Below are 22,729 nucleotides of genomic sequence, written 5' to 3'. Positions count from 1 at the left end.
CACAGCTGGGAATCCCTGCTCCCCACACTCCTCCAAATACCTGCCAGCCACACACATTGTTGGGTTGTTTGATGCTTTTATTTCTCACATGTAAAAACACTACTGTCTCTGTCTGCAGGTACCTCTTGCTGCACTGCAAATCACACGGCTCCAAATGGTGAAGATGAGACAGAGAAGGGAACTAAAGTGTTTATGCCCAGAATCACAATGTCATGACCCCCGGGGGTGTTAAATACACAGAGCACCCCCTGGGACTGTTCTACAGAAGCAGCAGAGCATTACAATTAACAGACCAGAGTTGGTGAAAACACTGGGTGAAGGGATCATCTAGAGGATAAGAGGACCTGCAGACTGGTCTTTTCCTTCAGCTGCCCTTATCTTTCTAGTACAGGTAATTGTGATCTAAGTCGATATCTAGTGCTGAACCAGAACAGAGGGGACTCTTCCACACTTAGTTGACACGAGGGTTCCTGAAGTTCCTCCCAGCAAAGCGAGCCTTGCTGCCGAGCTCCTCCTCAATTCTGGGGAAGGACAGAGAGCACTGGGTGTCAGCAGGCAGCACAGAACCCCAGCACTAGCACAGGCCTCACACTGAACAGCTGGCACACCTGGTACTGAAACACCTGGTCCTAAACCACCTGATCCATGTGCCACTGAAACTCCTGACCCACCTGGAGGTCCCACAGCACCAAGGCAGCTCCCAGCAAGCCCCTGCACAGTGGGCAGTGCCACACACCTGACACAACCCAAATGTCTGAGATGCTTGCCAAGAGAAGTGCCCCGTGCAGAGGACAAAGTCTCAGTCCAGCACCACAGGATGCTTGGTGTGACCTGTTCTGGACCTCCCCCACCCAGCTCCTCCTGTGCCACGTGCTGCAGGTGTTTCTGAGGGGCAGAGCCCAGCACCAGCAGTGCCCTTCCCCAGCCCAGGCTCACCTCAGCAGCTGGTTGTACTTGGCCAGACGCTCGGATCGGCACGGGGCACCGGTTTTGATCTGAGGGAAATCACCAAGTTAGTGAAGAACTCCAAGTGCCAACACAAAACTTGCTCAGGGTAATGAGCATCACCACCAGCTCTGCTTGGGCACCGGGCTCAGTGTCTGCCCAAGCAAACACAGCAGGTCCTGGGAGCAGCAGAGGCTGTGCATTTGCTATCAGCTGCAGGACCAGGAAAGCCCAGTGCAGCCACTGGAGCCGAGACCTTTGACATTGCTGATTAAAGGTGAGTTTGCAAAAGATAAGGTGTTCCCTTGTCACAGTCCATTAACAAATCAGCTCCCTGCAAACAGACACAGCAAACCTGCACCCCTGGAGGCAGTGCATGCACCATGGCTTTGGCTTCACCCCCAAATTATCCCATCAAGCAGAGCCAGACTGCAGCAGCTGCAGACACCAACCTGGCCAGTGCAGAGACCCACTACCAGGTCAGCAATGAAGGTGTCTTCTGTCTCTCCAGAGCGGTGGCTCACCATCACACCCCAGCCATTGGACTGGGCCAGCTTGCAGCTGCAAAGGACAAGAGAAGCAGCTCAGAGCATGCCCTGTGCCCAGCAGCCAAGGGGCAGCACAGGGCTCCATCTGCCCCTCCATCTGCCCCAGGTACAGCCAGCCCCATGCCCTGGCCCAGCCCAGAGGGCAGCACAGGGCTCTGCTCTGCCCCTCCATCTGCCCCAGGTACAGCCAGCCCCATGCCCTGTGCCCAGCAGCAGCACAGGGCTCTGCTCTGCCCCTCCATCTGCCCCAGGTACAGCCAGCCCACCCTGGGGAGAGCCCCATGCCCTGTGCCCAGCAGCCAAGGGGCAGCACAGGGCTCTGCTCTGCCCCTCCATCTGCCCCAGGTACAGCCAGCCCACCCTGGCCCAGCCCAGAGGGCAGCACTTACGCCTGCAGGGACTCTGTCACGGAGCCAATCTGGTTGACCTTGAGGAGCAGGCAGTTGCAGGCCTTCTCATCCACGGCCTTGGCAATTCTCTTTGGGTTGGTCACAGTCAGATCATCACCAACCACCTGGATGTTGACGCTGCCAGTGAACTTCTTCCAGGCACCCCAGTCATCCTGGTCAAAGGGGTCTTCAATGGACACCACTGCAGAGGGACACAGCAGCTTTAGGACAACACCAGCACCAAGGTCCTGTTTGGATGAGTGGCACCAAAGTGCTGCAGGCACGTGCCACCCACTTCCCAGAACATTGCTGAGACCCTGAGAGAGGCACGAGCTCTCAGTCTCTCCTGTAAGAGGGGCTGCACACCAACTCCCTCCTTCAGCAATCAACCCTGACTCACAACTCCCACTGATGAGCAACTCACCAGGGTAGTTCTTGACAAAGCCCTTGTAGAGGTCAGCCAGCTGGTCAGGAGTGATGTATCTGCTGGGGTCATCAGGGGATTTGAAGTCCAGGTCATACTTGCCATCCCTGTAGAACTCTGAGGCAGCCACGTCCATGCCAATGACCACCTTGTCAGTGTAGCCAGCCTTGGCAATGGCTGTCTTCAGCAGCTCCAGAGCTGTAACACAGACAGAGCAGGGGCTGAGGGCCTGCAGGATCCCAACAGCAGCACACCCACAGGGCAAACAAACCATCTCCATCACCCCTTCAGGAAGCCCAAAGGAAAGGGTTCTTAAATTCTCCCACTTCTGAACCGACTGGAACAAGATATTACTTTAATACTGCTTTTAGCTTGTAATACCCTTGAGACACCATTATGGGATTCCTAATCTCTTCAGGCAGGACTACATGTCAGCCCAGAAAGCTTAATACTAGATGATTCCACATCCTCTGTCAACTTTATGCATGTGGGCAGGAAGCAGTGCCTGCACTCTAATCCCCTTTAGCTGCAGAGCAGGTGTTGACCATGCAAGTGCTGAGCATCCAAAGCCTGGCAGCAGGGAGACAGGGCCTCCTCTGCACAGGAGACTCCCCTGGGCATCCACCTGCTCCCCACGTGCACTTTTACCTGCACAGAGGGGACAGAACCACTCAGCAGAAGTCTCTGGATGCTGCCCACTGTGCTGCTGTTGGCAGAGTCCCAATGACCCCAATGAGCTGCAGGGGAGCAGCTGGGCTGCTTGCAGCAGGAAGCTTAGATCAAGTGTTTTCTTTTGTTGTTGGGTTGGCTTTTTGTTTGGGTTCTTTTTGTGTGGGTTTGGTTGTGTTTTGTAAGATGCTAATGTAGCACAAACTGCAAAAGCAGCTGCAGCCAGCAACAAAAATTCTTTGGAATGTAATTGTCATTCAAGGTCATCTTCCCTGATGTCTGCAAGGGCACAGACCCAGCAGAGCTGCATGTGACACTGGGACTCAGAAATGGCACAGCTCTGGTGCTGTCTCAGTGTGTTTAGAAAAGGCAGGGCACGTCACCAGTCCCCTCCACAATAACACAACCAACTGTAAAGCAAAAATCAACTGATCTGAGCCCATGTCCTACTGTCTGTGAGCAGCTCCACTTGTGGAGAGGCACAGAAAGCTCCTCCAGTGTTTGTACGAACAGATATTCTGCTTCCCACAGACAAACTGCCTCTCCCACAGGTTCCTGAACAGAACTGTTTGGCCATGGAAGCAGCAACTGCCTCAGCTTCCCAGGCAAGCCTCTGTGCCCTCCCACACACAGCCAGGCAGGGCACAAACTGTTTTCCCTCTGTCTGCAGAAAAACAACTCCACTGATATCTGAATGTTGACTTCTGGAACACTTGCAGTGCACACAAGTTCCCACACCACTTTTCAACTGCAAGGGCACAAGATTCCCTTAGGCTGCTACAGGAATGAGAGCAACGAGGCACTGAAGTAAAAACCATTCTGTCCAACCGCACAAACTGATATCCATGGGAATACCTAACCACATCAGCAGAGCACCTTAGGATGTCTGCCAGGGTAAGAAACAGAGTACAGACAAAGCAGGAAGTCCCACACCTTTGATCCTATTGATCCTGCCTGTCATTATATTGGCCAGACTATCAGTTCCACCTCCTCCCACACTCAGCTCATTCTCACCTTCTTTGTTTTCCAGGATGTTGGGGGCAAAGCCACCCTCATCCCCCACGTTGGTGGCATCCTTGCCATACTTCTCCTTGATGACGTTCTTGAGGTTGTGGTAGACCTCTGCCCCGACCCGCATGGCGTCCTTGAAGCTGTCAGCCCCCACGGGCAGGATCATGAACTCCTGCATGGCCAGCTTGTTGCCAGCGTGGGAGCCCCCGTTGATCACGTTGAAGGCCTTGGAGGAAGCAGGAAAGGCCAGGTTGGAACTGGTACCAGCCCTTACATCACTCTGTTCGTCCCTAGAGCCTGATCCAGGCTAAAGGCAGAGCCAGGCTGCCCCACCCAGGCACTTACAGGAACAGGCAGAATGACCTCCGGGTTTCCAGCAAGGTCGGCGATGTGCCGGTACAGGGGAACGCCCTTCTCAGCAGCACCAGCTTTGCACACAGCCAAGGACACACCCAGGATGGCATTAGCACCAAATTTAGCTGAAATAGGAAGAAATTGATTAGACAAGTGTCTTTATAAAGAGAGACTCAGCAATACCAGCCCATGGTTTGAATTATGGCAGTGCACAGCACAAGGCCATACACTGGCTGTTGGCTCTGGTAAATAGAACTCAATTGACTCATCTTTATCTTTTACCCCCTCAGTGCAACACAAAGCCCACTCACATTTGTTCTCAGTCCCATCCATTTCCAGCATCAGCTTGTCAATCTTTTCTTGTTCCACAACGTTCACATTCTGCAGAGAGAAGCAACCAAACTGTTGTTTGACACCAAGCACAGGCCCACAAACCCTCACCTACCCAGCATGGCACTGGACACTTCCCAAGGGCAGCTGCCAAGAGCTGACCTGACCAATTCCTGTCACTATCACACAGCAGCAGCCCAGGGCTCACAGCTGAGCTCACGTGCCATCACTTCACCCACTATCACTGAGTTCTGCACCAGCCTTTGTAGGCCAGGCTTGGTGCCCACAAAGCACAAAGGAATCTCATTCAAGCAGACTGTTCTAGATGCTCTCAGATTCCCCTCCAATGACCCTGCTTGGATAAAACCTGGCCCCTCCTCATCATTCAGGCACTCTCTGAAGCATAAATCAGTGTATCCCAGCTGCAGCCCTGCAGCTCCCAGGGCTGGAGTGTTTCTGCACACCACAACACCAGGCTGCTGGAGAAGGTTCCATTACGTGTTAGATGTGCACTCATTAAGTAAATTAAGTAAAACCATTGCTGTGGTCAGTTTGTTCACATGCACCCCAACACACAGGCTGACCCCCCAGGTGCCACCCCACCAGAGGAAGGTTTGGACACTGCCTGGCTGTAGGAGATGTTAAGAGAAGACAGATTGCTCCTACCTTGCTAATCAGTGCAGGTGCAATCGTTTTATTGACGTGCTCAACAGCTTTTGAGACACCTGGAAGGAACAAGCAGATCAGACACTGGTCAACACACAGGTTATGCAGGGATTAGTAGGGGATCTGAGGAACATCCAGGAAAACCACCTCATGCTGCCCCAGCCCAAGCTGAGCTCATGGCCAGGTGTGAGCACAGAGGCCCTGGCTGGACTGGAGGGCACATGAGGGATGCATTGGCTAGGACTGGTCCAGGAGTGCCAGTTAGTGTGCCAGGCCATGCACTGGAGAGACTCATCCGAGTGCCAGGCTGCACTGGGAGCACATCCATTACCTGTGTGCACAGTGCCGTGGCCAGGAACTCGTTAACATATTTAACAGCTCTGGAGACACCTGGCAGAAGCCAAACAGACACCCCAGTCAAGGACAGGTGGAGACTCAGCCAACCCAAGGGATGCAGCAGAGGACACAGACAGGCAGCAGGAGCCTGGCACTGGGCACTGGGCCAGAGACAAAGGCTCAAAGAGCAGAGGAAGCTGTGCAAGGCTGTGTTTGGGCTCCAACCCAGGTCTCTGTAACTCTGCCAGCCCAAACCTCAAGGGCCTGAACATCAGCATTTAGGGAGGTTTTAGGATGAGCTCTCCTACCAACTCACAGAATCCAGGAGTAAGGGGAGGGAAAAGGTTTCCCCAGCAGTTACACAGGCAGCATCAGGCACTTCACTACCTGACACTATTTTGTAACACTGCTATAACATCACTTTATTTGCTGTGTAGTGTCTAAAGACTTCCAAAAACCTAAGCTTCAGAATGATGAATGCTATTTGACTGCATCCTAAACAATATTAATTGCTTTTCCAAATGGTCTAAGTCTGCAGACTTCTATTACAAAAGGCCTAGCAGCTATCTGCAACTCTTCCCATTTGATAATTATTTCTTCATAACTCGTGTTATTTCCCAGCTGACAAAGCCCTTCAGCTACAGCCTGTTAACCACAGTCTAATTAAATGCCATTAAGAACTGCCCACAGGATCAGACTTAACAGGCCTAAGCACACACACATTTAGCACAGTGAGGTAAATACACATTTATTCTTTGCAAGAAAAGTGCCCTGGGTAAACAGCACAAGAGCCTCAGGTTTTTGGGACATTCAGTCATCCAGGCATTTATTCTCTGTTAAGGCATTAACAGCCATGAATCTTCTAAGACAAGGCTCTCCAAGTTCAATTCAGCTCTCCACTTTAATTGTTTCTTCTTAATAGGCAAAAGATATTTCAGCTTCTTTTCACCTGACTGGCAGGTCAGCAGAGCTGCACATTCAATGGACAGAGCTGGCACAAAACCTCAGGTTCAGGATTCAACATGCTGGGAGATCTAAGGAGCCTGCAGTCTCAGAGCTGACAGATTTAAGGGCTCTGGGAAAATTTGATCTATGAAAAGCCCTTGTGACTAACAGCAGGATGACTGAGGCTTTTGGAGCTGGCAGTTCAGATGCCCTGACCACACCGGTAAAGCCCTCTGCACTGTGCCACGCACCAACACACAGCACAAGGGGAGCAGGGTAACAAAGCACACCTGGACACCCTGTACCAGGGACAGTCACCTGCCTGGGTGTGCCCAGCTCCATGCAGGTGCCCTGCCCTGCAGCACGAGGCAGCTGCACTGCTGGAGCAGCCACCCTGCAGGCCATGCCCAGCAAACCAACCCTGCCCCCTCTGCTTTGCCTCTGCCCAGCTCAGCCCACGCCTGACAGGAGCTGCTGTCTGTCCGTCCCGCCCAGCTGCCAGGCCTTGCGCAGGACAGACAGCGGGACAGGAGCCCAGCAGTGCCAGTGCCTGTCCCGGGGCACTCGGGGTGCCCAGCCCCAGCTGTACCTTTGCCCATGTAGCGTGTCTTGTCATTGTCACGGAGCTCCAGAGCCTCGTAGATTCCAGTGGAGGCACCGCTGGGAACGGCAGCTCTGAACAGACCTGTCCACAACAGGAAAAACACCTTGGCACACTCAAACACCAACCATCCCCCAGGCAGCCAGCATCCCAGCCCTGCAAACCACACCTCTGCTCACATACAGTGATCCCACAAGGGCTTTCTGCTCGTGACAGCATCTCCCTCACGCTCACTGACCAATAGCAAACTGACTCCTCCTCTTCCACTGGCATGTCAAGAGTTAAGGAAGGCCTCCATTCCCCTTCCAAAAAGGATAGCTTCATTCACTGGATCTGCTTTTGAGCTCAGGCAAGGCAAGCTCTTAAATTCTTCTAAGATATGGCATAAAAGGGACAATTAGGAGACCTATTTTGTTAACAGGAGTTCTGAGCTCTTCTGGCAACAGCAGAGCCACCCAGACAGCCCATTCCTCCAGCCAAGGATGCTGAACTCGGAGCCAATCTGCACTCTGGAGCCTGCTCTGCCTGGGGTTCAAGGTGCCAACTTCAGCCTCCAGCCTCTCCCTTATCCCACTAAATCAAAGAGCTTAGTGGGGGCAGTCTCATTAAATGACTGCATTAATCTTTTGAGGCAGAAAGATCAGCTCTTTAGTCACTGTATTACAGCCATTGTGTTTGCTCATTCCACCAAATCACATTGGTATGAGCTTGCACAATGCTTTTGTCAGATCCTATCAGATGTGGGATGAACAGCTAACAAACCAAGGGAAAGTCCTACAATAATTAAAAATATAAGATGTTACATGTGAAAGCCCAATTAGGCATGTTCTTCAGTCATGCCTGAGTACTTGGGCAGAGGAGAAACCATTACCCAAAATTCAGCTGAGCAGCAGAAGACTGTCATTACAGAAAGCCACTGCAGACAAATTGAGAATTAAACTTCAGTGTACTCATACAGAGTGTGGGGAGCACTGACAAGCAGGGCCATCAGCAGCTGCTCGAGAGCACAGTTTCCAGGTGCTGTCCCAGTTTATGCTGGGGCAGGGGAAGGAGGGCAGGTTTGGAACAGCTCTCCCACAGTTTGGGCTGCAAGAAGCAGCACCCTCCAAAAAACCCTGCACTGCCCAGGCCAGGAACTCAAGCTCAGCAAACTCATCCAACAGAATGAGGCAGAGGCTTTTTCTGCAAGGCTCACAGCAAGTTCCAACAAGTTTTATGTGTGGAGGAAGAATTCAGCACAGCTCCACTGCTAGAACAGAACTGGCTGTACACTTCTGCTGCTCAGGTTCTATCAGCTCTAAGCCAGGGATGAACAGCTGCAGCTGAGGACTCACCTTTGTTGGTGTACAGGTCTACCTCAACAGTGGGGTTGCCACGGGAGTCAAAGATTTCACGGGCATGGATCTTGGTGATAGACATCTTTAGTACCTGAAAAAGGAGCTTACAGTTACTCACTGAATGGTTTGGGTAGGAAGGGACCATAAAGCTGAATCCATCCCACGCCCTGCCATGAGCAGGGACACTTCCCACCAGACCAGGTTTGCTGGATGAGCCTCATCCAGCCTGGCCTGGAACATTCTCAGGGATACGGCAGCCACAGCTTCTCTGGGAAAGCTCTTCCAGTGTCCCATGAATTTTATTATTAAAAAAAAACAAAAATCACTTCCTCATGTGCAAGGGACAATCTCTTGATGATTCCAAATGACTTGAAGTGCATCATCAGACCCTAGACAGCAGCAGGAGCAGATGACAAATCTAAAGGAACTTCACCTCATCATGTCAGAGCAGCGAAGAGCTCCCAAAACAGCAGCTCTCTGCTATCAGTTCAGAGTTCTTTTGGATAAGAGACCCGAGTGCAACAGCTCTCAGCATGCACAGAGAGCTCTTAGCATGCACAGCAGCTGCTCAGAGCCAAACAGAACCCATGACCAAAGAGAAGCAGCCACAGCTCTCGTTAAAAACTTGCATTAATAGTTACACCCTGTTGAGCATTTACAGGAATAGTTTTTCCTCTTAACTTTTCATCTTAAAAGGAATAAAAATCTCCCATGTCCTTTGAATACTTCCTTTCTCCCTTCTCACATTTATCCACTTCAGAAAACTGCAGTAAGGGAATTCTTACATAAGCCCAGCTACATTTTAAAAACCAAGTCATACACATGCCTGTAAGCCACTGACTGGCACCAAACCCAGCCCATCTGCACAGAAGAAAGCTCAGCCTCAGAAGCAGAACTATCTGGAAGCTGGTTTTTTGGCAAGCCAGTGTGGGTGGCAACCCTGTTTACAGAAATGGTCGTGAATCCTTCCACAGTTAGTGCAGAGTTAGAAAAACATGACCTTAGCAATGCTGCTGGTTCCCAGTCTGAGTGAGGGGGTGGCTGCACACCCTGCCCTCCCCAGGTCACAGGCACAGGCAGCCTTTGCTCCCCGTGTCCCTTCCAGCTGTCCTGCCCCTGCACGCTGTCTAAGATTTCAGCCAGACCCCCACACTGACACTCGATAGCACTAAAATGTGAAACAAGACAGCTTCTTCAGGCTGACCTTCATGCTGCCACTACCTAGCTTCAATCAGGGAACACACAAGCTAGAAATAAATCCCTGCAAGGCTCTGCTTATCAGTCCCACCCACACCCACACTCAGCTCTGCAGATGCACTGAGCAATGGCTAACAGGAAGATTGTCCCCTTATCCAAAAAGGGCTTCCAGAGTTTATCAGGCTGGCACCTGCTAAACCTTACTTTCATTTTCAGAACCTTGGCTTCGCCACAGAACTTGAGGGGGCTCATTCTTTGAGAGCACAGCCAGTGCCCAGGACCCCCCAGAGCAGTGCTGGAGCTGCTTGCTGACCTTCAGGAACACACACTGCAAGAACTGCCACTGGAAATGCCAGCTCAGACATTACTCAAGCTTCCTTGACAAAGGACCACAAGTCCCTCCCTTCTCTGCAGAAAGAGGCATTTCACAGCATGGCATCACCCCAGAAATCCTTCCCTGCTCCTTCTGCAAACTCCCCACTCCTGTGCTCAAGAAACAAGTCTCCCTTTGAGCTATAAAATAAAACTGATGCTGTTTAGCTCACCACAGTAGAATCAGTGAACTCACCTAGAACACAAGGGTCAGCCCCTGTGTGCCCAGGTCCAACCCCAGAAATGCTGACTGCAGGCAGAGAGGTCACAGCAGCACTGCCTGCCCAGACCTTTGTCCTCTCCAAACACGCAAACACCCGGTGGCATTTAACGAGCACACTGCCTTAAACCTTTTTTTGCAGCATAATCTGCTGACAAGGTCACTGTCTCCCTTCAGGGGAAGGCACACACTCCAGCTTGCCTGGCCTGCTCCAAGGGTAAGTTACAACCCCTGCCAGCTCTGAGGACCTTCTTCACTAGCAGCTCAAGTCTAAGAAATCACCACTTATTCCTCACCTGACCCTGCACAGGGAATGCAGTACTCTTAACTGGAGATTACTCCAACTGAAAATTATTTCAATTAAATCAAAATATATTTTCTTTATAGCCAACCCTACCACCAAACCTTGTCCTTGTGTGCTGTCTTGCAGCCAGTCTTCTCTAAAATCAATATGGGGTTAAGGCTGAGCACTGCAAACTGAATGGAGACTTAAAAAGCAACACTAAAGTTTAGCCATAGAAATAACCGCCCTAGTGAGTGTCCAATTACAGGCCTGCCACATTTATCAGTGGAAGCCTCTCCTGACACTTAAAGGTCCTCATGACCCCAACTCTCATACCACCAGTGATCTGAAAAAAGCCGAGACCTTTCAGTGCACTCTATCAGATCCCAACGTATTAATTCCCCCTGCCAAAGCACTCCTAGAAACCAGACAAATGGGCACATTCCATCCCTGCTCCTCTGCACTGCACGGGGTGCTAATGCACCTCTACAACATGATCCAACGGGTTCTAAAGGATGCCTGGCAGGGAGCAAATCACAGACACGTCCAACCACTTTCTCTCTCTGTGTTTGGTAAGATGGAGGCCTGAAACTGCGTTGGCTCATCTCCTGTGGGTTTGCATGACAAACTTCAGTACTTCCTGCCAGGCCCGGCGAGCCATGGCCCTAGCCTGTGACTCAGCAGGCGAGTAACGGAGCAGGAGAGCTCAGGATCCTCTCTGGCAGCGCTGCACGAGGTGAGATGGTCACAACAGCAGCTCCTTATTCACACCTGCACATCCAGGTGCTTCCCCCCCACCAGCGCTGCCCGGGGACAACCAGCACTTAAATACCCCAATAGACCTCAGGCACAGACGCATTGCTAGCACACGTTAAATATTTGAGATGGGAAGCTGAAGGACATCCACTAAAGAGGGGAAGGTCCAAATCACCACACGCAATCCGAGAGCGACTGTTAATGATTAAAAGGAAAAGGTTAAACTCTGCGTTTGAGGATGCCTTGACCCACCATATCCCCCTGATTCTGCCCCCGCCCTGACCCCCCATACCCCCCGTTTTATACCCCCACCCCCGCACACTGCCGTGGCTCAGTCCCCCCCTCCCCGCCGGTGCTGCGGGAACACACAGCGGCCTGCACCCCCTGGGGACCACCGAGCCTCGGCCCGGCCCTCCGCCACGCGGCCGCTCCCCGGAGAAGGGAAGAGCGGCCTCCGGGCCCGCGGGGCGCTGCGGCCGCCGCACTCACCGCTGTGCCGGCAGTCCCGCTCCGCAGCCGCTCCGCTATCGCCGCCCCGGCTCTGACTGAGACCCAACGGCTCCGTGCCCGCCCGCCTATAGCCGCCCTCGCGCACAGGGCCCGCCCCCCGGCCGCGCCCATTGGCCAGCGCCGTCCCCCGCCGCGCCCCGATTGGCTGAGGCCGCCTCGCGCCAGCGGCGGGCTCGCGTGCGTGCGCTACGTGCGGCCGGGCCGGGGCCTCGTGGAAAATCCCCGTGCGAGGGGGCGGGGCCGGCGCGGCGCATGCGGGTGGGGGGAGCGGGCGGGACCATGTGGGCAGTGCGGGGGGAGCCGTGAGGGACGGGCATGGCGGCCTGGGCTGGGGATGGACGCTGGGCATCAGCCACACTGGGCATCAGCCGGGTCCGAAACCTGCCGTGGGCAGCCGCATCTGCCACTGCCGCAGCTGAGGGCCAGGCATGGCGTGAGGAGACTGACACTGGGCATCCACATCTGCCACTGCCCCAGCTTGCTCCAAACCCCGTCCATCCCTGCATGCTTTCAGAGTTATCCTCCATCCAAAGTGCCCTGTGCCAGAGCCTCAGCACCCTCACAGGGAATTTGTTCCTAATCTCCGATCTAAAACTGCCCTCTGTCAGGTTGAACCCATTCTCCTTGTGCTGTCACTGCTCACGCTTGTAGGCAGTCCCTCCCCACCACTCCTCTGGGTTCCCCTCAGGCACTGAAGGACGTGAGGAGGCTGCCCAGGGCTTCTCTCCAGGTAGAACAATCCCAATTCCCTCAGCCTTGCCTCACACTTGTGCCCAGTTCTGGGCTCTTCAGAGCAAGAAAGGCAAGGAGAGAGTCTGGTGTTGGCCAAAAATTTGGGGCTGGAGCATCTCCCTGGTGAGGAGAGATGGCAGGGCTGGGCCTGGGTAGTCCCAGGGAGACCTGGAAACAGGAAGGCTGGAACGGATGTGTGTGTTTGTAATAGTTCCAGGGAAAGGCTAATTACAAACGCAATAAATACTCACTCTGATTTTGAAGTGAATAACCATCACACTTCCTGGGGCAGGGGGACAAGGAGCATTGATGGTGGCTGTGACACCCCACAGCAGTGTGCCAGCAGGAACACAAACTTTGCCCAGTGTGGAAAAGCTGGGCTGTGACACCCCACAGCAGTGTGCCAGCAGGAACACAAACTTTGCCCAGTGTTCTGGGATCGTGGAAGGCGTCCCTGCCTGTGTCAGGGCTGGGATGGGTTGAGCTTTCAGGTCCCAGCAAGCCAAGCCATTCTGTGTTCCATTGTGAGGATGTGGCAGTGCCCAGTTCACCCTGACTGCCCCAACAAAGCCGTTTTATTGCTCACAGATCAGTGAAATTTGTGCTCCTCAGCCCTGCCCTGCCCTGCCAGCCTGTGCTTGATGTACCTTCTGGGCACATTTTTCTTTTCTTCCTGAGAACATCCCCTCGGGACAAGCTTAAAGTCTAATAAAGAGCAAAGGAAGTCAGCTGGACTGAGCTGGGCTGAGGCATTGCAAGTGCCCTCAGACCTGCTGTGACCCCGGCTGGGACAGCAGAGGGACGAGCCCTGTGCCAGCCAGGCTGGTTTGTGGCAGTGCCCTGTGTCCCCTGTGCCCGCTGTGTGTGGGGTTTGTCCCTTCCCTGCACATCCCTGTGGCTGCACAGCCACCAATCAGGGCGGAATGATGCTGGGGTCTACCCAGCTGAGATAAGGCACTGTTGGGCAGGAAAAGCCCTTGGAATTAAACTGGTAGATTTTTTTGAAGTGCCAGCCACTCCAAAACACATTGTACCCCTTATAATACTATTGTACCCCTTAGCAGCCCTGGCTTGTCCTGCAGCCTCACCCTTCCTGGTGTGAGGGCACATTCCCTGTAAAAACACATTCCAGATGCTGGAAATCCTAAAGCTGCATTTTTATGCTTCATTTTAACTGCTGGATTACAGATGCTTCACCATCTTCGCCTTTATTGCCATGCAGGAAAATCACACAGAGGTGTCGAGTCTCATAATGAGCTAAGGAAAATGGAGCACAAGAAAGCCTGAGGCTGAGGGAAATTAAACATTGTGGTAGACAGCAAAGGCTGATGCTGAAGTACAGCAGGGTGCTCTTTGGGGACAAAACGTTTTCTGAAAGGTCATAATGGGCCTGGTGGGGAGCAGAGGTGGGGTTTAAAGCAAACCCCCCTGCCTAGAGCACTGAGCTCTAGCTCAGAACCCCTCAGAGGGGTTTAGGACTTGTCCCCTGCCTCACCCTCCTTCCCCTGTGGGCGCAGAGGCAGCACAAAGCAGATTTCCTGCGCTGGAGCCTGCATTCCCCATGCCAGCAGGAGGCACAGCTGGGGACACCGGGGCTGCAGGCACCCACGAGCACAAGCCTGGCACTGTTCAGGTGTTGGTATAATTTTTTTCCTGGATCAGCAGATTTAAACTGGCGCTGTGCCATGCATGTTAAAATTAAACTCAGAGCTGGTATTAAAAGTGCTGCTGCTCAGTCGTGTATCCTGCCTGATTTTTCTTTTTTTGTCTCGCTTTAAAGAGCATCCCCAAGGCTATGAGGTTTCTAGGAAGCAGGAGTTTCTTTGGGAATCCAAGCTTGTTACCAAATTTTTATCAAATATTCAGTACACACTTAAAATATTTCATGGCTTGGAAGGGGCCTGTAGGGTTAATGGGGTGGACACTGGGGACAGAGTTTGGGGACACATAGAGCCAGTGTTCCCAGCAGGAACACTAACACACCAGAGGGGAAAACCATGGCACAGACCTGGCTCTCAGGCACCCAGCAGCCAGAAATGGAGAAGGACCCCGAGGAGCAAAGTCCCTGCACTGCAAGGCCTCGCATTCCTTGTGCTTTGCAGGTAAAGTTGGAAGTGTGATAAATGCACATGTTTCGGAGCACAGAAGGCAGCCAGGGCAGCCTTTCCCAGTTCAGAGCAGTCGGGCAGGAGCCCTGGGAGCTCTGCAGTGTGAAATCACTGCTCCAGGCAGCCGAGGGTGCCGAGGCAGAGCAGAACCACCACAGATCAGGACTTGTTTGCGACGCATCCAAGTGCTAATAACCACCAGCAGTGCAGGGCACATTCCAGGGCGTGAGCTTTCAGAGCACCTTGAAAGCACTTCCTGCACGCTCTGGGCCTTCTCTTTCCCCCCAGTGCCTCCCAGAACACCTGAAGATGTGCCTGGGTGGCTGCGAGGGCACCTCCCTCCCCTGCTGCTTCCACTGCAGCCAGTGCCAGCCTGCTTGTGTTCTCAGCAGGTTCCTTGGGGAGGGCAGCTCTGCATCTCGGGGAGCTTTGCCCCTCACCTCAGCCCAGGTGGGATCTCCAGAGGGAAGCCACTGGATGCAGACGTGAGCACTCAGATCCCTGCTCTTCATCGACCCTGCAGAGCCCGGTGTTTTTAAGGAGCGTTCATTGCAAAGGTAATGGCAGAGTCTGACTGATGTTCTTTCTGGGTATCTATTACATGGTGGAATGACTGTTCAAGATGTTTTCTTCCAGGCATTCAGAGCCTCCTCTGACTTTACATCCTTCTCCCTCACTTTTCATCCCATTTTCTGCCGTGCCTTTGCCTCCCAGCTTCACCCTGCAGTGAGGCACCTTTAGGCACATGAATAGTGAAATGGCTGGAGGTGACAGACCTCACGGCTTTCTTAATGCTCCTAACTCCCAGCACTTCCAGCTTGCTTAATGCTCTTAACTTCCATCTTCATTAGGCTGTCTTCTGCAGGGCTGTGGGAAGGGCTGTTAGTCCATGCTGGTTAGTGTGCTCTGTGCACTGTGGCTCCATCACCTGAGTACTCCAGGGCTGTGTGAGACACTCAGGAGCAGGCAGGATGCTCTTTCCTACTGGAAATGCTAACCTACATTTACAAGTGCCACATCCACTCTCAGGGCACGGGCAATGGCCATTTGGAAGGGAACCAGTGCATGAATCAGCGTGCTGATACCAAAGAGAACATTTCCCAGGAGCTGATGATCTGATATGGTGATTTGCAGGGAGACTGAAAGAACCAGCTGGACATTAATTGCCAGGAGTAGAGGATCCAAAGGCCACAGCTGCTTGCTGAAACCATGCTGAAACCATGCTGAAACCATGCTGAAACCATGCAGTAATCCTCTCTGTGGAGGCCAGAATGCAAGTCCTGCATTGCCTCTCTCAGGCAATGTCTGAGGCTCCTTGCTCAGCAGGGCCTTCCCCCTCTCTTTGAAATGTATTCCACTATAAAGGGGAAAGAAAGCTAGGAATTGATTTTTGGTGTTTAAGATTGGGGGCTTTTTGAATGATAACCTGAAAAAAAAATAAATAAAGTAGTCCAAAAACAACTAATTTGTTTCCTTAATGGGTGCAAAATAGTTATGTAAAGCACAAGAGTTATCAAGCAGGATCCTCTTGCCACAGAACAGGTACAACACAGACAGTAGGATTTAAATTTCCTTCATGTTGTCTTCCTGCCTTAAAAATCAACCTCATTCTCATGGGAAACACTTCCAGCTCCCATTGTCACTCTGACTCCTCAGAGGGCCGTGGTGATGAGCTGCTGGGAGAGGGGGACTGTGGGCACTCTGCTCCTTCTGCAGGTCCCTGCAATGACCTTCCTGCAGACAAAACCACTGCAGGGCTGAGCAGGCAAACACTGGGCACTGATGAAGTTTAAGGTGGCATCTCCTTGTAGTCACATTTCTTCCATTCCACCGCTGCATTTCTTAATCCAAATCCACATCTGTGCTGCCTTCCCTGCCTTCCACATCTATCAGCAATGTTCTCTGATGTTTTCAGAAATTCTCTGAAGCTTTTCCCTCAGGCCAGGCCTCTGACAAAGGATCTCCTCCAAAGCAGCTCTGCTCCTGCTGGGATCTCTCAGCTCTCCCCATCCTTTCCTCTCTTTTTCCGCGGACATTTTTGCTCTGGGGAAAACAAGCGCAACCCATCCCTCAGGTGTGGCCTCCTCATCAGGTGCTGAGTGAGCTGCAGCACTCTGATCCCTTATCTCTCAGCTCCTTGCCTTGGGGCTGAAGGTCCTGCCCTGTGTTCCTGCAGCAGGTTCTCCACGGCCTGGAGAGCTGATTGCCATGCCTTTGGAGAGTGCTGTCCCCTGCACTTGTGGGATGGCTGCATTGCTCACCCCTGAGCTGTGCAGGGGTTAATGCGTTCGTGCTTGTGCAGCATTTGAAGATGAAAAGTGCCGTGGAAGGGCTCTGTTATTGTTACCCCGTGTGGAGAGGTCTGTACCAGACCCAACCGTATTGTGTTTGGCCACTGGATGTCACAGCTGCTCAACACACAATGCAGAAAGGAAAAGTGCTTACCCAGCAGTGAGCAGCAGCACTTTCCAGAGCCCTTACTCGTTCTGTGCACTGGGTTTGTTTGTTTGCTCAGGGCCTTGGGGTCCGCTCCTTTGTTTGTGCGCTGCTAATGTCCATTTTCAGAGGGATGGAGCAGCACTTGTGCTTCCCCTGCCTGCCATAACCTGGGAGATGAGGAGCAAACTGAACATTTTCAGGGGAGCAGTGCAGGTAGGTATAAAGCACTGATTGCACCGTGAGCAGGTATTGGCACATGCTGCCAGGCTTCCTTGTCACCCAGCCATTCCTTCTCCATCCCAGCCAGGGCACAGCACAGAGCCCTGGCATGATGGAAACCTTTCCCCAAGGCTCTCTCTCACACAGCTCCTCCATCCCCACACTCAGACCACGTTCCAGAGCTCCTCACACACAATGCAGTGGCAAATCTGGCCTCCCCCATCCTAATCCTGCCTTCACGCTTTGCTTTCCTCCAAAGTCTCAAGCAGAGATCCAGAACATGAAATCCCCTTTCAGCAAAGTCTGTAGAACAGCCCTAAAGAGACATCACAAGGGCTGTAATGACATTTCCTGGAAATGAAAATGAAGAGGGATTATTTGACCATGTTCTCTCCTTTTTATAGCATCACATTGTCCTTTTCTCCACCTTGGGGAAATGGCAGTGAAAGGCTGCTCCTGCCCGTGGTGCAGCGAGGTGATAACCACCCCAGAAGTGATGTGAACATTAAAAAGGGAAAACTATTTTAAGATAATCCAAGGGTTACAGCTATAACTAAGAGTAATTGGCTGAAACTGAGCAAAAGAAAATTTAGGTTGACAATGAAGTGCAGGTAGCTAATGCTGAGATCTGTTAGACCGTGAAATGGAATTCGCAGAGGAAACCTCTCTGCTTTCAAATGGGCAAATCCTGCCTTTAGGAGCACTGGTGTAGATCTCTGGTGTCTGTCTCTGACTGCCTCAAAGCCCATTTCTTCCACAAAGCTTCAGCAGAATCATAAAGGTGTCTGAATTTATATCAGAAGAAGGGAAGAAGGTGTCCCTGCCCATGGCAGAGGGTTGGACTAGATATTCTTTAAGGTCCCTTCCAAACCCAACCATTCTGATTCTATGATTAAATTTAGTCAAATACATCAAAATATTGTATAAGATGAAGGAGGTCTAAAGGGATTGTGTGAACTGGAGAAATGAATTCCAGCGCTTTTCTGCCTCTGTGATCTCTGTATGTACTTGAAAACCAGGGGCAAAAAGGGAACAAAAAAAAAAGAGCCTGGACAAAATATCAAAGAGAAGAGGGCCAGTTTTGGAAATAAGATGTAGAAACATTACAGGAATTGTTGAATAAAAGAATCTCGTGTTTCAATCCGCACAGCTATTGTCAGCTTTCCTCATGGGTCTGGGCCTGCCAGCACTGGCTGATCTTTGCCTTTCATAAAGCCTGTGCAGGCTCTGGATGCCTTCACTCATCCAGCACAACCTCGGCAGAGAGAGCTCTGTTTGAAGAGGTTTCAGACTCACTCACAAAAACCTGAATGGCCTGATTGAAGGCACTCTGTCCATCTCACTTCAAACAGCCTGTTCCTGGTCAAATGTTTGCTGGGCTGGGGAGTGATGCAGCTCTCACTGCAAGCCCTGATGGAATTCCTGCTGATTCAGAGGCAGAGGAGTTAACCCTTTCAAGTTCTGGGTCAAAGGAGCACTGAGGTTTGAGCCAGCCACTTCAATGCCACATCAAGGTTTTAATGTGGCCACCAATTCTCAGAATGTCAGACTTGAGCTGAGCTTTAGGCCGGCGAGGACAGAGAGAATAGCCTGGGAGAAGCAGGATTTAAAAGATGGCAAAGAGTCAGGGGAAACTGTAGAGATAAAAGTGAAGAGCATGGAAGCCAACGATGTGGGATAAAAGGCTTATTTCCTACTGCAGTGGAGGCAGGAGGGGCAAGGCCGAGGTCTGTGTGAAACTTCCCTGCTGCTGGGAAGAAATCATGCCAAGAATATCCATGGCTGACACACACAACATCAGAATTTCTCACTGGCTGAATCTTGGGGCAGAGATGAGTCCTGCTCCAGTCTCCACCTGTGAGAGAACCCCCAGCTCACCTCAGGTGCTGCCATGCTGCCCAGGCACTTTGTCCATTCTTCTCTCCAGAAAATTATTATGGAGAAAATTATTCTCCTGACATTGCATCCAGGCAGCAAAAGAGCTGACCAAGACAAGCCTCAGGCCAGCCAGGTTTAATACCATACACTAAAAAAGCCCCAGGAACCAGTAACCAGTGGTTGATGTGGGCAATACTAATACAGGAGGACTTCCATACCATTCAGCTCCTAGTTAGAAGCTCAATTTCCAAATACGTTTAAAGAACTTAATTGAAATTATTGTTCTGTCCTAACTCCAAAAGAAATTCATGCTTTGTGCAATTAGTAAATCCTTTCCACAGATTGCTGTGTCCTCACAGAATCACAGAATGGTTTGGGTTAGAAGGGACAATAATGACAAGAATTTGAGCTAACACAGATGTGGGGTTTGGGCTGAGCACCCACAGCCCCTGCTGATATCAATGAAATGTCACAAATGCTGAAAAAGCTCCATTAAAAATGAATTCCAGTGCAGCTCTCCAGTGCAGAGGTGATCCCCTGTGCCTGACTCTTCTTCACACCCTCCTGAGCTGCTGTGTGGAATCCTGAAGTGCAAAGAGGTATAAACCCTCAAGATTTCGCCCTCAGCTAATTTCAAAGCCTATTTACACAACTGGATACACAAGGATTAAGAAGTGCATTGCAGGGCAGGTTTGCTTGGTTTGGTCCTTACACAGTTCAGTGCAACCGTCAGAATAAATGACTTCTTCAGAGGAGAGAGGGAAAAAACACATTTGGTTAATCAGCTCAATATTACAGCAGTTCCCAAAGATTAAACATGCACTGCACAAACCAGCAACCCAGGAAAGGCCTTTTTACATTGACAATTCACTTGCAGAGAATAAGATTTTGAACAAAATACCTGTAACTTCTTCAGCGCAGAAACCTGACTTCCCATGGCACCTGTAGCTCACCTGTGCCTCTTACTGGTGAATTGCTGTTATTATTCATAGAATCACAGAATGAGCACGACTGCCTGTGCTGCAGAATCCTGGGGCATGTCCTGCCCAAACTGCCCCCCAAACTGCCCCAAACTGCCACCCAAACTGCCCCAAACTGCCACACCAGGTCCTGCCTGTGTGCAGCTCAGCCTGACCCTCACCCCCAGACTCACCTCAGCTGCTGCCACCTTGCTGGGTGGCTGAAAATCACCTTGTTCCTGAAAATAATTGCCAATTTTATCACAAGTGGCAGGGACGCTGGGCACGGAGTGCTGAGATTTCACTGATCTGAGTTTTCTTGCCTCGTGGTTAATGTTGCTGCCTGTCACCTGAAACCAACAGCCCAGCTATGCTGCTTTTGTTGGAATCTCTAGTTCTTTTCCACAGAAGGTAAAAATTCCACTCCTGGGGAGATTTCTGCTCCCCTTTTGTTTTGAAACCGCGGGTTTAGGAGCTGGGAAGAAAGGGCTGCCAGCAGTGTCATTCCTGAGGGGGGAGGAGGATTTTCAAAGGGAATGGCATTTGCCTGGTGATGGGATACAAAAAGGCAGGGAGAGAATCCCTGGTCTGTTCCCTCTTTTGCCAAATGACTTTTACTGGACCATACACAAGTCTTTGCTTGGGACACATTTTTAAGGAAATCAAGTGTCTGAAGAGACAGAGAAGTCCACAGGAGCATTTAGACACCTGTCACCCGCTAGTTTTTATTTGAATTCCTGCATGTTTTTTGAAAAGCCATCAAGCTTGCAGTCTCCTGCACCTTTCAACTCTAAGTAGTTTTTGAGAGCTCTGAATTTTTCAAAGGTTTCAAATCTCTCCCATTCAAAACTAGATTTCCAGTGATGAGGGAAGGTGTTGAAAGCAAAATGCTTTGAATGCTGAGGCTCAGGGCTGTGGAGTGCTTTTAGACCCAGTCTCTAATTTTCAGAGGAGCCAAGTGTCTGCGGTTTTGATTTCTAGCAGGATTGTGAACGCTCTGCACTTTTGAAACCCAGTGAATGCCTTGTGCCTTGGTCCTTGCTGTGCAAAGGGGAGCAGCCCCGAGGTCTGGGCTGCCTGTTTCTGCTTACAAAGCTCTGTTGTACCCATACTTGCAGCGAGGAGCTTTTCAACCCATTCATCAGCAATGAATGCACAGGAAAAGCTGTGCAGGGGTCAGACAGACCCGGGGCCATCAGCTCTGGCCATCAGGGCACCTGTCCCCTCTGTGGGGACAGCTCAGCCAAAGGCCAGCAGAGCTGACTGGCCAAACCCATTGTCCTGCTGGGGGTGAGGAGGAGGGCAGGAGGGCTGCTGGAAAGGCCAGGCCTGGAGAAAACCACAGTTTGGGGTTTCTGAGGGGTTTTTAACCAATCTCCCCCTCGGCTGTGCTGCAGGTACAACACAGACATGCTGATGGCAGCGTTCCTGCTCCCCCTGCTCCTGGTGCTCCTCAGCCACTGCCACGAGGTGTCCTGGACATACAAAGGTAAAAACGGGGCTGCTCTGGGGCTGCAGGCTCCCTTCCCTTCCCTTCCCTTCCCTTCCCTTCCCTTCCCTTCCCTTCCCTTCCCTTCCCTTCCCTTCCCTTCCCTTCCCGGCTGTCCCTTAGTGAGAGATCACAGAGCAGCCAATTTATTCCACTTCAGCGATGCCTCCATGTCTTGAAAGTGATTCTCCTCAACGTCACCTCCTTTTACTCCTTTGTGTGGTTAGGACACATTGTCAGGGTTGGCAGCACAACGAGGTTCAAACAATTGGGGAAACCTTTAGAATGTGTTAGAAGAAAAGCTGCCCTTTGGATGATCCTGCAAGGAAAAGCTTTAAATACTGCCTGCTTCTTGTTTTATTGTCATATCCCAGGCAGTACAGAGCACTAAGTACTTATTTTGGTATTTATACTTTTTTTTTGGTGAAATTTTATCTAAATTTCATTTGTGTCAGGGGTTTGTTTGCAGAGCTCACTGAAGTAAGTGGTAATCCTTTTATGATCTTCAGCGGGCTGCGTTAAAACAAAGGATATTGAAGAGTTGCAATATTGCAATTGCTCTCTCCCTAGTTAAAAATAGCTAATTGCTGTCAGTTCCTGATCCCAAGCTGAGCCTTCCTGCCTATTGCCCTGATCCTATTCACTCGACTGGTTAAGAAGCCAGTTCCACACCTCTGGCAGCTGGGACCCATTTAAATCCCCATTTCCATGAGAACACCCTCGTCCTTTGGTGGGGGCTCAGCCTCCAGCAATCACCGAGCCTCTGCTGCAATGCAGGTTTCTCACTTTGCAGCACAGCTGTCCTGCAGACACAATAATGTGCATTTCCACTCTGGGGAAGGCACAGCAGCCTGTAATGGCTGCAGCTCCTGGCGTTCCCATAATCAGACTGGCATTTCCCGCTGGCACATGAGGAGAGCGCTCTGGCTGCTGACTGACAGCACATCCCTGTCGCCCTCCTTGCTCCCTGCAGGAGAGGGAGAGCTGGACGAGGAGCACTGGGCACAGCACT

At 51.5% G+C, this 22,729-nt stretch overlaps 1 protein-coding gene across 1 annotated transcript; it reads right to left on the bottom strand.

Moving 5' to 3' along the window:
- Positions 1-56: 56 nt before the first annotated feature.
- Positions 57-11,963, bottom strand: ENO1 (enolase 1). The gene is made up of 12 exons (XM_058818544.1): positions 11,873-11,963; positions 8,553-8,646; positions 7,207-7,302; positions 5,337-5,395; positions 4,652-4,721; positions 4,332-4,465; positions 3,990-4,212; positions 2,307-2,504; positions 1,883-2,084; positions 1,398-1,506; positions 937-995; positions 57-521 (listed from the first exon to the last, which is right to left on the bottom strand). The coding sequence occupies exons 2-12, from the start codon at positions 8,635-8,637 to the stop codon at positions 452-454; spliced, it is 1,305 nt and encodes a 434-aa protein (XP_058674527.1). The 5' UTR covers positions 8,638-8,646; positions 11,873-11,963; the 3' UTR covers positions 57-451.
- Between the last annotated feature and the right edge of the window lie 10,766 nt (positions 11,964-22,729).

Source organism: Ammospiza caudacuta, chromosome 22 (genome assembly GCF_027887145.1).
Source record: "Ammospiza caudacuta isolate bAmmCau1 chromosome 22, bAmmCau1.pri, whole genome shotgun sequence".
Classification (NCBI taxonomy): Eukaryota; Metazoa; Chordata; class Aves; order Passeriformes; family Passerellidae; genus Ammospiza; species Ammospiza caudacuta.
This window is presented reverse-complemented; position numbering and strand designations above follow the sequence as displayed.

Excerpts from the sequence above, each read along its gene's own strand:
- ENO1 (XM_058818544.1), bottom strand. The coding sequence starts at position 8,637 with ATGTCTATCACCAAGATCCATGCCCGTGAAATCTTTGACTCCCGTGGC. Across the intron at positions 4,722-5,336 it reads CACCTGCACTGATTAGCAAG|AATGTGAACGTTGTGGAACA; the intron begins GTAGGAGCAATC and ends TTCTCTCTGCAG. Across the intron at positions 4,466-4,651 it reads GGATGGGACTGAGAACAAAT|CTAAATTTGGTGCTAATGCC; the intron begins GTGAGTGGGCTT and ends TTCCTATTTCAG.